A 12,104-nucleotide genomic window follows, 5' to 3' on the forward strand; every position below is an offset into this window, starting at 1 on the left:
TCAATGAATGCGCATTCCAGTATGAAGAAGCATGTGCCAGGTGATTTGCTTCAGCGCTCCTGAAATAAATATCCTCCAGAAGTACACACAACTCTCTTCCCAAGACACATAGAAAAGGAAAAAGAACTGGACTTGCTCCTCGTTTAGCTAAATATTTGTACGTGTTGTCTATACTACAAAAGACCAACCATCCATGCCAAAAGAATACATTCAAGTAGTCACGAAAGAAATCATCGATACCGTGTGTGAATGTTTAAATGCCTTGAAAGAAACGGTACCTTTGTCCAAGCACCAGAAAAACGTGTAGGAAAGTATCAGAATGTTCTTCACCAAATGGTCAAAAAGAAAATACCATTCAGTCTAAAAGAAAATGTTGCTGGTGCAACCTTTGGAAGCTCATTTAACATCGAGTGACTTCTCGGAAATCAGAACTATGGATATCCAATTTTATATAAATTACCAAGTGACAGTTTCATGGTGTGTTTCACATCAATAACATGCATTGTCTCACGACCTAATTACATCGGGTCATCCAACTAAATCACAAAGCGCATTATCAAGTCGCTTTGGTAAAAATCATTCTTCCCAGGAAAGTCCTGAATGTCAGTGGAAATCAGTCAGGATTTAGACGGTAAACCTCGTTTGATGATGCATGCTTAAAGAACTAACATCATTAACAACCAAAGCACCGCGATGAAACCTGACTGGTGCTCCATAGGCGCCAGAATCTAAGTATTTTTGGATTGCAAATCACACGACCTTCTAATTTGTATCACCGAAATATAATAAGTAAACATGACCCAGAATGCCCTGATCCACAACCTAAAATTTACGAACAGAATCCAGAGCGATATCCAAAGTCAGACGAAAACAGTTACAGCGAGAATCAGAAATTGCCACTGCAATAACAGCATAAATGTTACCTACAAACTGAAGACGGCGTATAATGAAAAACAAAAACAAAAATTGCTGAGACGTAGTATCAGGTATACATTTATCTAAAAACGAGTACATTCGTCTAAGCTAGCTCTGAAGAAAACGAATCTTTCCTACGATACCATGCGAACATAAATTCTATTGACCCAGAATTTAACTTAAATTCACTGCGAGGATTCATTTTAAAACAAGTTCCATTGTTCTATGGCGTCAATCCTGAGCACATAGAAATCAAAACTTGGTTGAGATCCACGCGATACATAACATAATCTGATACCAAAATCAGTTCACTTGCTGCCGCTATCGGATATGTTTAAGTCCACTAAGTAAACTAAGACTGCGCCGAAATACCACATACTCTTTTCTCTCAGATTCTTCATAAGATGACACGCAGCTCAAAACAAAGTAAGAAGACAAAGGAGCTTGACAGTAGATTTTAAAAAAGGTTCCTACAAGCAAATCCAGAATTACTCAAACTGGTAACCTCGTTGCTCGCGGCGCAGGAGCTGCTTCTGTAAAAAAAAAACAATATTCGTATAGAATTAAAGATATAATAAACTTCAATCATATTAGCAGCCACATTGTGAATGAACAGCGCGAGGAACATGATGTATATTACATACGTTTTCTCCTACGAGTTTACTGGTTCAAGAAATCTGAACGATACTGCAAGCGCGTACTATTTTGTTGCGTGGTGCTGCAATATGCATGGCTGATCTCTTTAAAGCATTTATAATCGTAGATAACATCGTGGTTGTATCGTTCTCATGTCAGCCGTAGTCTCTATTAGCATACTCCGGACAAAATCCAAATTGATCTAACGAGCATTTCCGAACATTTGTTTTTTCAAGATCTATGATGATATCTCTGAGACCTATAGGATATACAGTACTTGCGAAAAATGCTAATCACACAGCTTGATGATATCTCTGAAAAAAGGACATTTGAATTCTGGAAGTAAAATTTATTGCCGTCAACTATGTAGACATCCGGACTCTACTTGAATAGGCCAGTATCACTGATACATATATCTTCGCTAACAACTTTTTCACCTGCAGTGATCACAATATAATTTCTTATCACAGGTTCAAATAATGTTCGCCATAGACAAGGTTAGGTCAAATAATCTTTGTTTCTTGTTACAGCCTCAGCTGATGTGGTCAACTCGTAGCCACCTACTGTGGTCGTCATGAATAACCATTCTGCCGATCGATGTTTTTGTTTATGCGCTTCGCTATGTTCTCTAAGATTTCAATCCGATCCATTACTATATACAGTACGGTCTATTCAATTATACAGTTACTAGCAGAATTCTGTCTGAAATCAATGTAAGCCGCTGACTAAATTTGAGTTTCTTGACCTTCGTTTTCATGTAAAAAATGATATACGAGACCACTAGCATCGCCCGATAGCACTGACCTTTAGTGGCATTTGCAATCAGTGCCAACCTGCCAGCCCGCCAAGCATATAGTTTAGGGCATACGTTCAAGCCAAACCTTCATTTATGTAAAATCACTATCATCACCATCTTGTTATCATCTTTTGTAAAGAAGAATGTAGGCCGGCTCTGTCAATCACGCATCCTCATTTCAGTCTAGAATGATTTTATAACGGACAGCAAAGCTATCACAATTGCCTTCAATAAACAGAAAATATAAGCAGCTAAAATACCTGTCATCATGCATCATAATATTACTCTAAAATCGTAATATACAGGTCAGCAAGCTATCACAATTGCCTTGTGTCAAGACGAGTCAAATTTGCAAGCCATGACGACTGCCTTATGTAAACAAACATAAAGGCAGCTCTTAGTGGTACAGTTCAGGCAATTTTATGGGTTCAAGGTACGGTTTTTCCAATAGTCTCTTCCGCTTTTCTTGATAACGAAAATTTCGCAGATACATTTCACGGCCACGACATTTCCTCATGATGGAAGAGAGCTTTGTCTGCGACCTAAAATTGTACTGAAAATCGACCATGGACAAGAAACCTACAGTGAGCCAGAACTCTCCTTCAATAATCTACTTTAAAGTGCAATTGTGTTATATATTATTCCACTACACCAGAAAGCATAATCAGTCGTATTCTTCTTCTAAAGGGAACTGCTCACAAATTTCCAACACGCAGGCAGATTGCAGACACAGGCGTGGAAGCTGACATGTTGAAGGATGATGATATTGGCATATCCAACGGAGTTTACCGGAACTCCAAATTTAAATGTGGAATAATGTATATCATTGCAGAAAAGGAACCATTTGTTCACTTCTACACCAAACACAGAAAATAATAAACGGGAAACAGTTGACGTTACCGTACGACATCCGTCACGTAAGTCAGGTACATAATTTATATAACGAATACGCAGAGCATAATTAAAACGAACGTGTGAATAACAGATACATTTCCTCTCGTGTATTTTCACTTTCTTAACAAAATGAAATCCGTTATTCATTCGAAACAAGTTCTTTATACATTGATGTTACATGCTTATTTAACATGCAATGTTATCTGATTAAAATATTTACTCAAATAATAACTACAACATACTAGTTTATATACATGTTTTTGAATTAAAAACCCAATAAAATAAGTTTATTTTGAACAAGCCATAGGTTTGCAAAAGACGGGTAAAGTTTGTCTAATAAAGTTTTTAAATGGACGCGCCTTATTTTGCGTCTTACATTAACAGCTTAAAAAATAAGGACAAATACAGTAATAGTTGATATTTCTCTTGACTTAAAGAGAGTATTAAGTATTTATTCATATTTTGTTTATCTAATTAAGTACGTAGGTAGATTTATCAAATCATCACAGGGCAATATTGTCTAGATTAATTTATAAAAATCATGCCGCAGACATGTAGCATGATGTCCCACCCAGTCACATTATCCTGACCCCGGGCTAACCAGTCCTAACACTAACCTCTTATGCAAATGCATGTAATTTTGCACATTTTTTTTTTTTTTGTCGCTATATATATATGATAGCGGATTTAAACGTACATCTTCATTGTTTAGTTCAATGGAACTTTCCGGAATAGACTCAAGGATATTACTTAGGTCTGTCAGGCTTTACTCTGTTGGTCCAGCTGTTCGATCGGAATGCAACTTTCTGTTACAAGTTATTTATTTCAAATAATTAAGATATGGTTGTTTATTTCAATAAACATTGCGAAAAGACACCGAAATAATGGACGTATCGTTGATTGAATACAAGGTATTAGGGTCGACTATTTCAAGCTTCTGTAATTGAGCTTTTCATGTGTGTGTGCGTGTGTTTGGATGTTTAACATAGCTTGAACAATTTTACTCATATCGCACGATGTCTGATGAGTGGTAGTTTATAGTAATAGCAGTTGCGCATCATGCCGCAGACATGTAGCATGATGTCCCACCAAGTCATATTATCCTGACACCAAGGTGACCAGTCCTAACACTAACCTCTTAATCCGAGCGCAACCGAAGCAGCTACTAGTATAATTTTTATGACTTTTGTATGACTCGGCTGGGATTTGAACCGCTACCTCCCGTATCCGAGGCAGACGCTTTAGCCACTTAGGCCACCGGAACGGTAGTTTTAAAGGGCAAAGATAGAACAGCAGTAGAAAGCATATCTACATTCCCAGGTTCGATCTATACTTTCAGTACGCTCAAGGACCTGTTGTCGCCAATTCGATATCTTTGGCGTCATCCGAATTACTTGGTATCCCAAAGATCAAATTGTTGTGCAATCTAATTCATTCAATTTTCAAGTAATTACAAGAAACTTTCAATATGTTCTACATGTTTATAAATTTTCTTGACCGAGGCATTCGTAGAAAATGAAAATCTTCCTAGCAAGAGTTAGCAAAAAACCTACTTGCGACAGAGAAGTATAATAGAACCATTTTCGCTTTCTTTGACAAAAAATGTAACAACTTTAAACACATTTTGTGATCCGTAGAATGGAGGAGTGCCATACATAAATACTCACGTAGATATTGCAGGGACAATGTTTCAGATGGTGAATTTCGAGGATGCTTTTGTTTTGATGCCAATTTAATTGCTGCTTGTGAGGTGACAATATGCAGATTGTAGACGGTTCGAAAACAAACGCCCAGATTCCCCATGTAAGAAATACAGTAAGCTTACGTATACTACTAATGACAACTAAAAACAGAAAAACTTCACACAGTCAAGCTTCAAACAGTAGCAATACTTTACTGGAAACGCCATGTTAACAGCTTACTTAATGACAGATATTTATTAGATCATAAAGAATTAACTTTGATAATAAGTGAATTGAATGCATTATACCATGAAAATGCCTCCATATCTCCACTGTCGCCTTTAAGCCAACGCAATCGTCCGTGTCATACAAATCAGCCTTGTATCCACATCCATAAAGTTTAGCATTTGTTTTTTATTGTTCAGCTATGAAGACAAATGCACGACAACGTCTTCTATCAGTCTTTTTGTAATTCACATGCATTAAAGACACAGAAATTACCCACATTTTCAAATCCTTTTGGATGAAATTTTACAGCAACTGACTTAACCAAAACACTTTATATCAAGAGGCATTTCATTATTCAGCACGTCGTGTACAATGTACTCTCAGTATTATGTACATGTGCCTGTGAACCAATGAACTGGCTCTAAAGGCTGAATATACCTGGTAGAAAACCTCATAAGCTTTACATAGGGCGAGACATATAACCGGGATTCTGGAATTATCAAAAGTGCCCTGCAGTCTGCAGCGCTTGCAGACGTTCAGCTAGATTCAAGTGATTGCTGCAGTCAGTGGAAAGCAAACAGTTTGACGGAAGCAGTATTAGTCTGTGCAGCAATCTCTACCCTTGAACGATTGCTTTGGTTCATTAGTGATAAACTAAAACTTCAGTTGAAGGAAGCATTAGTACTTGTCGGATACTCTGCTTATGATCTGTCAAGCCCTAATAAATTAGCTTGGGACATAGTAGATTGTGTCTGTCAATGTTAAGGGATGGATGTTCACAGCTATACCATACTTGTATCTCTCTGATAAATCAGTGATCTTTAGCTACATGTATCGTTCTGACGACTGGGTGCTAACCTGGACTCTCAGTTGCAGAGATTAAGCCTTAATATTTGCATTTTTTCAGAAATTGTAGATATGATGATTGCTGGGGATATCGTTCTGTTCTGATGGAATTCAAAAATAGAAAATAGCGTGATAGCTGCAAGCTGGGTTTTTTTCTGCTTTGTAGAATACAAGAACTTTTGTTTAGCTACATACGTCGATGTTTTCAATATCCAGATTGTGGCCTGGAATTAAAAAAAAGAAACACAATGTCCATTTACAACACAATAATCATCTTAAATGTACATAAAGGCAAATATCTTTTTATATGTACTGAACGAAATAAACACAGTGTTGAATAATATTTCTGTGCTTTTACTCTCTTATTCATGTAATTACGTTTTTAGGCCCAGATACCAAACTTAGTACGCTTGGAAAGCAACTTTCAATTCACTTTTAGGCATACTAAGTAGTAATCAGTTTGAAAAGACAAAACTTAATGTTAGAAATATTCCAATATTCTGTATTCCCAAAATCAGCACCGTGGTTACGACTCTTATCAAAACTTCCCAAAACAATATTAGACCTCTGAGAGTTAAAAAAGCATTCAACAAATCAACTCCTTTATTAAACGAAATTCAATGAAATATGAATTTCCTATAATTGGTTCGTCTTTATATACAAACGCTTCTAAAGACGGACATTGCAAAACCCCAAGCCACAATATCGAACCGGTTAATAGATAAAGACTCGAGTTTTATTAAGGAAATTACAGCCATACTAAAAGCTTTGAACTAAGTTGAAACCTGTCAAAAACAAGTTACATCATCTTTTCGGATTTCGACATTGAAAGATGTTCAGAATCTTAAATCTGAAAACCTGTTAGTAAACCCAGGTAGTACAGAGACATGACGTTCTAACAGAATCTCAGATTGGCTGCCTATGTAATATTGGCATAAAGGAGAATCCAAGCACGTATAGAGCAGCCAAACCTGCCGCACAGTCACATGTTAACAAATCAAAGCTTTCATATACGGTCATAAAAATTGTGTGAATCAACACGTTCGTCGAACGTGGCAACAAATCGGAAGAGATGAAGTGGTATCATGACAATCGAATATCGCACACAGGTACCTGACGCGTGCATACATCCAGAACGGTGAACCTTGACAAAAAAGTTTGCAACCAGTGTCGATGGACAGCGGAGCACATTATTGTCGAGCGTGTAGATTTCCACCCTGTGACTCTGTAGGGGGAATGCGTTATATACACTGACAATTTAATTTTGATTTAATGATATTTCAAATGTTACCTTTAAATGCTATTTTATTTACATTTTCCATAATTTTAACAACATTACGTCTTTGAATTTATCTTATTGTACTAAATTATACAAAAAATTTCATAGCTTTTTTGCGCAACTCAGTTACACGTTTGTCAAAGTTAATCTTTTCGCCACTTTTGCACCTAGATACCATAAAACACTACTAAATATACACGCAATCTAGTGCATACCATATAAAATTTTGTCTAATGAAGGAAATTCACTTTCATATTCAACCGGTTTAAAGTCAACACTAAAATAACCTTATTATTTGTAATTACAAGTCTGGAGACAGTATTTATCCCCCCAAAAATTACAAAGAATTTCATAGTACCTTCCTCTTTCTTTAGACACACACGCACACACACACACACACACACACACACATATATATATTGGGGCCCCGAGTGGCCGAGGGGTCTAAAGCGCTCACCGTTACGGATCACTGCTATCTCATCTCTGTCTGCGTGGGTTCGAGTCTCTGGTTCGACTAGTGTGGGTGTGTGAGAAACCTTACCAGTAGCTTCACGTGGGTCGGTGGTTCTTTCCGGAGTTTTCCCGGGTTCTTCTTCAACCATTTACACTGGCCGCCATGCTGAAAAATGGCGTTAAACCCTATAACAACATCACACACACACACACACACACACACACACACACACACACACATATTACAGATATATTTGCGTGTGTGCATTTTTGTGACAAAATACACATTCAGTTTCCCCCTTTCTCTTAGTTTCTCTCTCTGAATGTGTCAGTGTGATCCTTTGCAATGTTCGACAAAATAATTTTTACACATTACTGGAAAATTTGATTCGCTGGCGCTTTAAAAATCTCTTTTGTTCTATATTTATTGAGTGATTGACGGGTGGTTAGTGCTATTCGCTGAGAAAGAGAAGCCATTTCCTGTCCACCAGTCTGTGACTTAAATTCATCTCTCTGTTTCTGTCTGTCTGTCTCTCACTGAATTCATAATTTTTGAAAGTACCCTATATCGACAACCTAGAGACACTCATCTTGTTTTACCTATCCACCTGGAAAAGGTGATTTACACGCAGTAACTTTCCCTACTATCAGTTTTATGGTGCACAAAGTTATTATCTCCTGTATTTTTCATTGATTGACACAGGTTTCGACACGGTCGTTATAGTGAAATATATTGCGCAAACAAAACGACTTAATCTTAAACCGTTTTTTTAGAAGCAGAATCAACTCATTTATCCCAACTATTTTCTGACTGGAAAGTACATTTTATAACGTTTCGGAGCGATGAAGATTATTTCTAAATTTCCTGTTTATGTGAGTTGTTATCTCCGTATTGTATATATTGTAAAATTCTCACATTAAAAAGAAAATCTGACCACGGTATATTGATACTGTAATAAATTTGGAGTATGCGCATTTGACGATAGAGCCCCGTTGTTAGGAATTTTAAGAATTTTGTGATTACTTGTCTGATTATTGGAATTCGGTGCAATATAAATATTCCTTTACCCGAATATTACTAGGAGCAAACGTAACGGAGTAAAGCGTTGGTGAGTTTCCATGATACCATGGTTCACTAGAAGTGAATTCAGGTCCTAACCGAATGAGTGTCCATGTAATAATACAGTCCCTACTAAAATCTAGCGGTGTACATTGGTGGTGTAACTGCAGTGGCAGAATTTACGGTAGGAAACCGGTAAATTAGACAATGAAATCAATAAGAAGGGACTCGGCAGATACCGTTTATGTCGCCATGGTGGCAATGGTGATGCCGTTGTACTGGCGAAAATTGCCTGGAAACCATATTTTGACTGACCTAAGGTGGCGTAGTTAAAATAGTTCCCTGTCTTAAGGGCCAGTTGCATAGTTTCTACGGCGAGAACTGCTGGCGGTACGGAAACCTAACGAAGAAAAACCACGCAGATGTGAGGTTGATATATATTTGGCAGCCTGTAAGTTCTGTGGTCATGCAATGATTAGAGTAAAATTTAGGTACAGAATGGACACGTCGGGCTTTCTAATTTACAACTTAAGTTGTATGGAAGTCTGTGGAAATGTGGGGTAAACTTGTGAGTTCTAGCGGGAATCGCGCCAGGGTTTGACACCGCTCGGTCAGGTAAAGACCACTGGCTTGTCACAATACATTATCCGAAAGAAAATGATATGTTTGGTTGACTTGTTACATACATACATACATACATACATACATATACTTCCTCCTAAAATAATTACCTTTTGATTAATGCAGATGCTAGAACAGCTAGGTGCCATGGTGTGGAAGAAGAGCATTTCTGCATAAACAGTAGAGGACGGAGACACATGGCTAGGCAGAAACAGCCGTAAGCTCTGAGGAAGTCCTTCTTCTCCATGTAGGACAGGCCCAACACATTTAGCGCCACCTCTCGATATTCCATATACGGGTCAAATCGGTCATTGATGGCTATCTTGATCAAGTTAATGAAGGCAGCTTCAGCATTTACTTTATCTCCCAGTTCTGTGTGGCATTTGCACAAAAGGTAGTGCCTCAACATATCAGGATCAACATGGGCTCCTTTTAAGGGCTCTGAACTTTCTGGCACATGGAAGAGTTCATATTTGATATGATTTGGAACAACGTCCATTTCCTCTATGGAATACACTACATCGAGTGATTTACATTCTTGTACATATTTGTCTCTACCAAGTCTTGTGACAACCTCCTGAGTATGAGCGAACATTGTCTTTGTGATAATGTTATTTTTATCAATGACACCCCGACAATGAGCTTTGTAAGATACGCCAAACAAAGGCCGTAGTTTTATGGAATACAATATTTTCATTGCTTCGTTTGTTTTTCCAAGTACATGGAGCAACCCGGCAAATTTAATTCTTCCAGCAACCCTATCTGTGTCAATGTTGGCAGAAGCAATGTGAAGCCAAGGTCGATACAGTTCATATTTCCTTCTATCTGATATTCTAGCCTTTTTAACCTTGGCTATGTTGATATATGCAAGCGTAGCTTTCATTCTCTTTGAGACGTATTTTGTTAATGACCCGTGTCGTGTCATATCAGGTGAGTCTATCAGTGATATAGAACAGAGTATGTGTCTTTCATTTTGATCCATCTCAAGATAATCCTGACAGTAGTGAGATATGATGTTGACTAATTCTACCCAACTCCAGTAATTAACAATCCTCTGTCTTAGGCCTGGTATCTGTCTAATGTGAAGCTGTTTCTGTATGGAAGGAAATGTTAGAACACATCCAACTCCCTGAGACAGCAAATTATTAAGCAGTCGGGACAAGGATGCCGCTGTACTTAGAGTTATTTTCCTATCAAACAGATTGTTTTCCGCGATGAAGTAAGCAGGCAGATTCCGACTCTCCACGCACGATTTCAGAAAGTCTAACGCTTCTATCAGCCGATCCAGCAGGTGAGATCGGTCCCAATCTCTTGCGTGGTGAAATTCAACCTGCCACAGAGCTACAGTTTTCATTGTGTATGACGTTACTAAATCTCGAAATTCAGGGTACATCTTCTTCAGGTCATTTGCTATGATTTTAAGTAAAATGTATACTTGTTTTTGCATCAGGTTAAATTGCTGGATAATTAATTTTTCGTGATTAGCAAAAGAAAAACACCATTCCAGATGTTCCGTTGGACTTCCTTTATACCCTTTTGGTACCACGTGACACCCGCACTGTACAATAGCTGCAACAACTGTCTCAGGAGGCCATCCATGTCGCCGACATCTATGAGCCCATTGAGATGCTTGGGCCGGCCATTCTGGATGGTGAAATGCATATACAATATCCCTCTGTATGCCGTTGGACAGCATCTGATGTGCTGGTCCGGATGTTGCTTGAATCTGTTTTTGTGAATGACATTGAAATAGCATTGCTTTCAAGTTCCTACTCTGAATGAAGACAAAACTTGACAAGTAAAAGACCATTGATAAGCTTTCACTCACCATGCAAATTAGGGATCTTTTCATCGTTAGATCCATTTCCCCTTGATAGTCCACACGCAGCCGTGTATATCCACAATGGATCCATTGGTCATCCGCATAAAGCACTGTATGTCGATGGCTGGGTGGCTCAACCTGTCGGCCTGTAACGATTGTTGACTTATAGACAAACATCAGATCTAGATCACCCTGTCCCCACTGCGATGTTCCGTCGGCCTTTCCTCCTGTTATGAACCTAGCGTGATTCTCACGGAAGAATACACCTGTGATATCCCTTTGCCTTGTAATATTTATTCTATAGTCTATCATCTCACGATTAAATCCCATTGTATCCAGCAATGAAGAAATGCAGACTGAGAAACTACCAGAATTGGCCATTGTCAAAGAATGTTGTTATTGTATCACAAGAACTGATCACCGTATATTTCACTGACTTCCTTCTCAAGAAGGATAAGAATATCCGATTACATAATCGACCACAACTTGACGTGAGGCGACAAAAGGGGGACTACTATTGCAACTACTACTACTCCTAGTGCCACTAATGCTACAAATAATAATAATACAATTTTTAATCAGTTTAGACAGGAAGTATAAAAGTTCTTAAATTGTTTTGTTATTATCATATCAATGTCATCATTATCATCGCCTTAATCATAATATTCATCACCCATGATCAAACTTTGTCTTGATCTTATCTTCATTATCAGTGATACTTTCCATCGTGCCTGCTGCTTCTGTTGCCTTGTCATACATCTGTGATTATAGAAATGTATGTTGTCCCTGGATGTAATTTAAAATAAGGCAATATTTTCCGATTTCGTCATACAAAGATTAAAATGTTCACTGTTAAGAGGAAGCATCTGCGT

General features: G+C 37.9%; 1 protein-coding gene across 2 annotated transcripts; it reads right to left on the bottom strand.

Annotated features, from left to right (window-relative positions):
• Nucleotides 1-980: 980 nt before the first annotated feature.
• LOC149796729 (uncharacterized) lies at nt 981-11,675 on the bottom strand. Of its 2 annotated transcripts, none has more exons than XM_089960265.1 (2): nt 9,521-11,675; nt 981-1,448 (listed from the first exon to the last, which is right to left on the bottom strand). In XM_089960265.1, the coding sequence occupies exons 1-2, from the start codon at nt 11,611-11,613 to the stop codon at nt 1,373-1,375; spliced, it is 2,169 nt and encodes a 722-aa protein (XP_089816391.1). In that variant the 5' UTR covers nt 11,614-11,675; the 3' UTR covers nt 981-1,372. The 2 variants fall into 2 exon arrangements, with proteins under 2 accessions (XP_089816391.1, XP_089816393.1); XM_089960267.1 differs by lacking the exon at nt 981-1,448 and adding an exon at nt 5,116-6,221.
• Between the last annotated feature and the right edge of the window lie 429 nt (nt 11,676-12,104).

The sequence above is a fragment of the Sinohyriopsis cumingii genome, chromosome 6 (genome assembly GCF_028554795.1).
Source record: "Sinohyriopsis cumingii isolate HCF-2022 chromosome 6, ASM2855479v2, whole genome shotgun sequence".
Taxonomy (NCBI): domain Eukaryota; kingdom Metazoa; phylum Mollusca; class Bivalvia; order Unionida; family Unionidae; genus Sinohyriopsis; species Sinohyriopsis cumingii.

Excerpts from the sequence above, each read along its gene's own strand:
- LOC149796729 (XM_089960265.1), bottom strand. The coding sequence starts at position 11,613 with ATGGCCAATTCTGGTAGTTTCTCAGTCTGCATTTCTTCATTGCTGGAT. Across the intron at positions 1,449-9,520 it reads GCATCTGCATTAATCAAAAG|AAGCAGCTCCTGCGCCGCGA; the intron begins GTAATTATTTTA and ends TTTTTTTTACAG.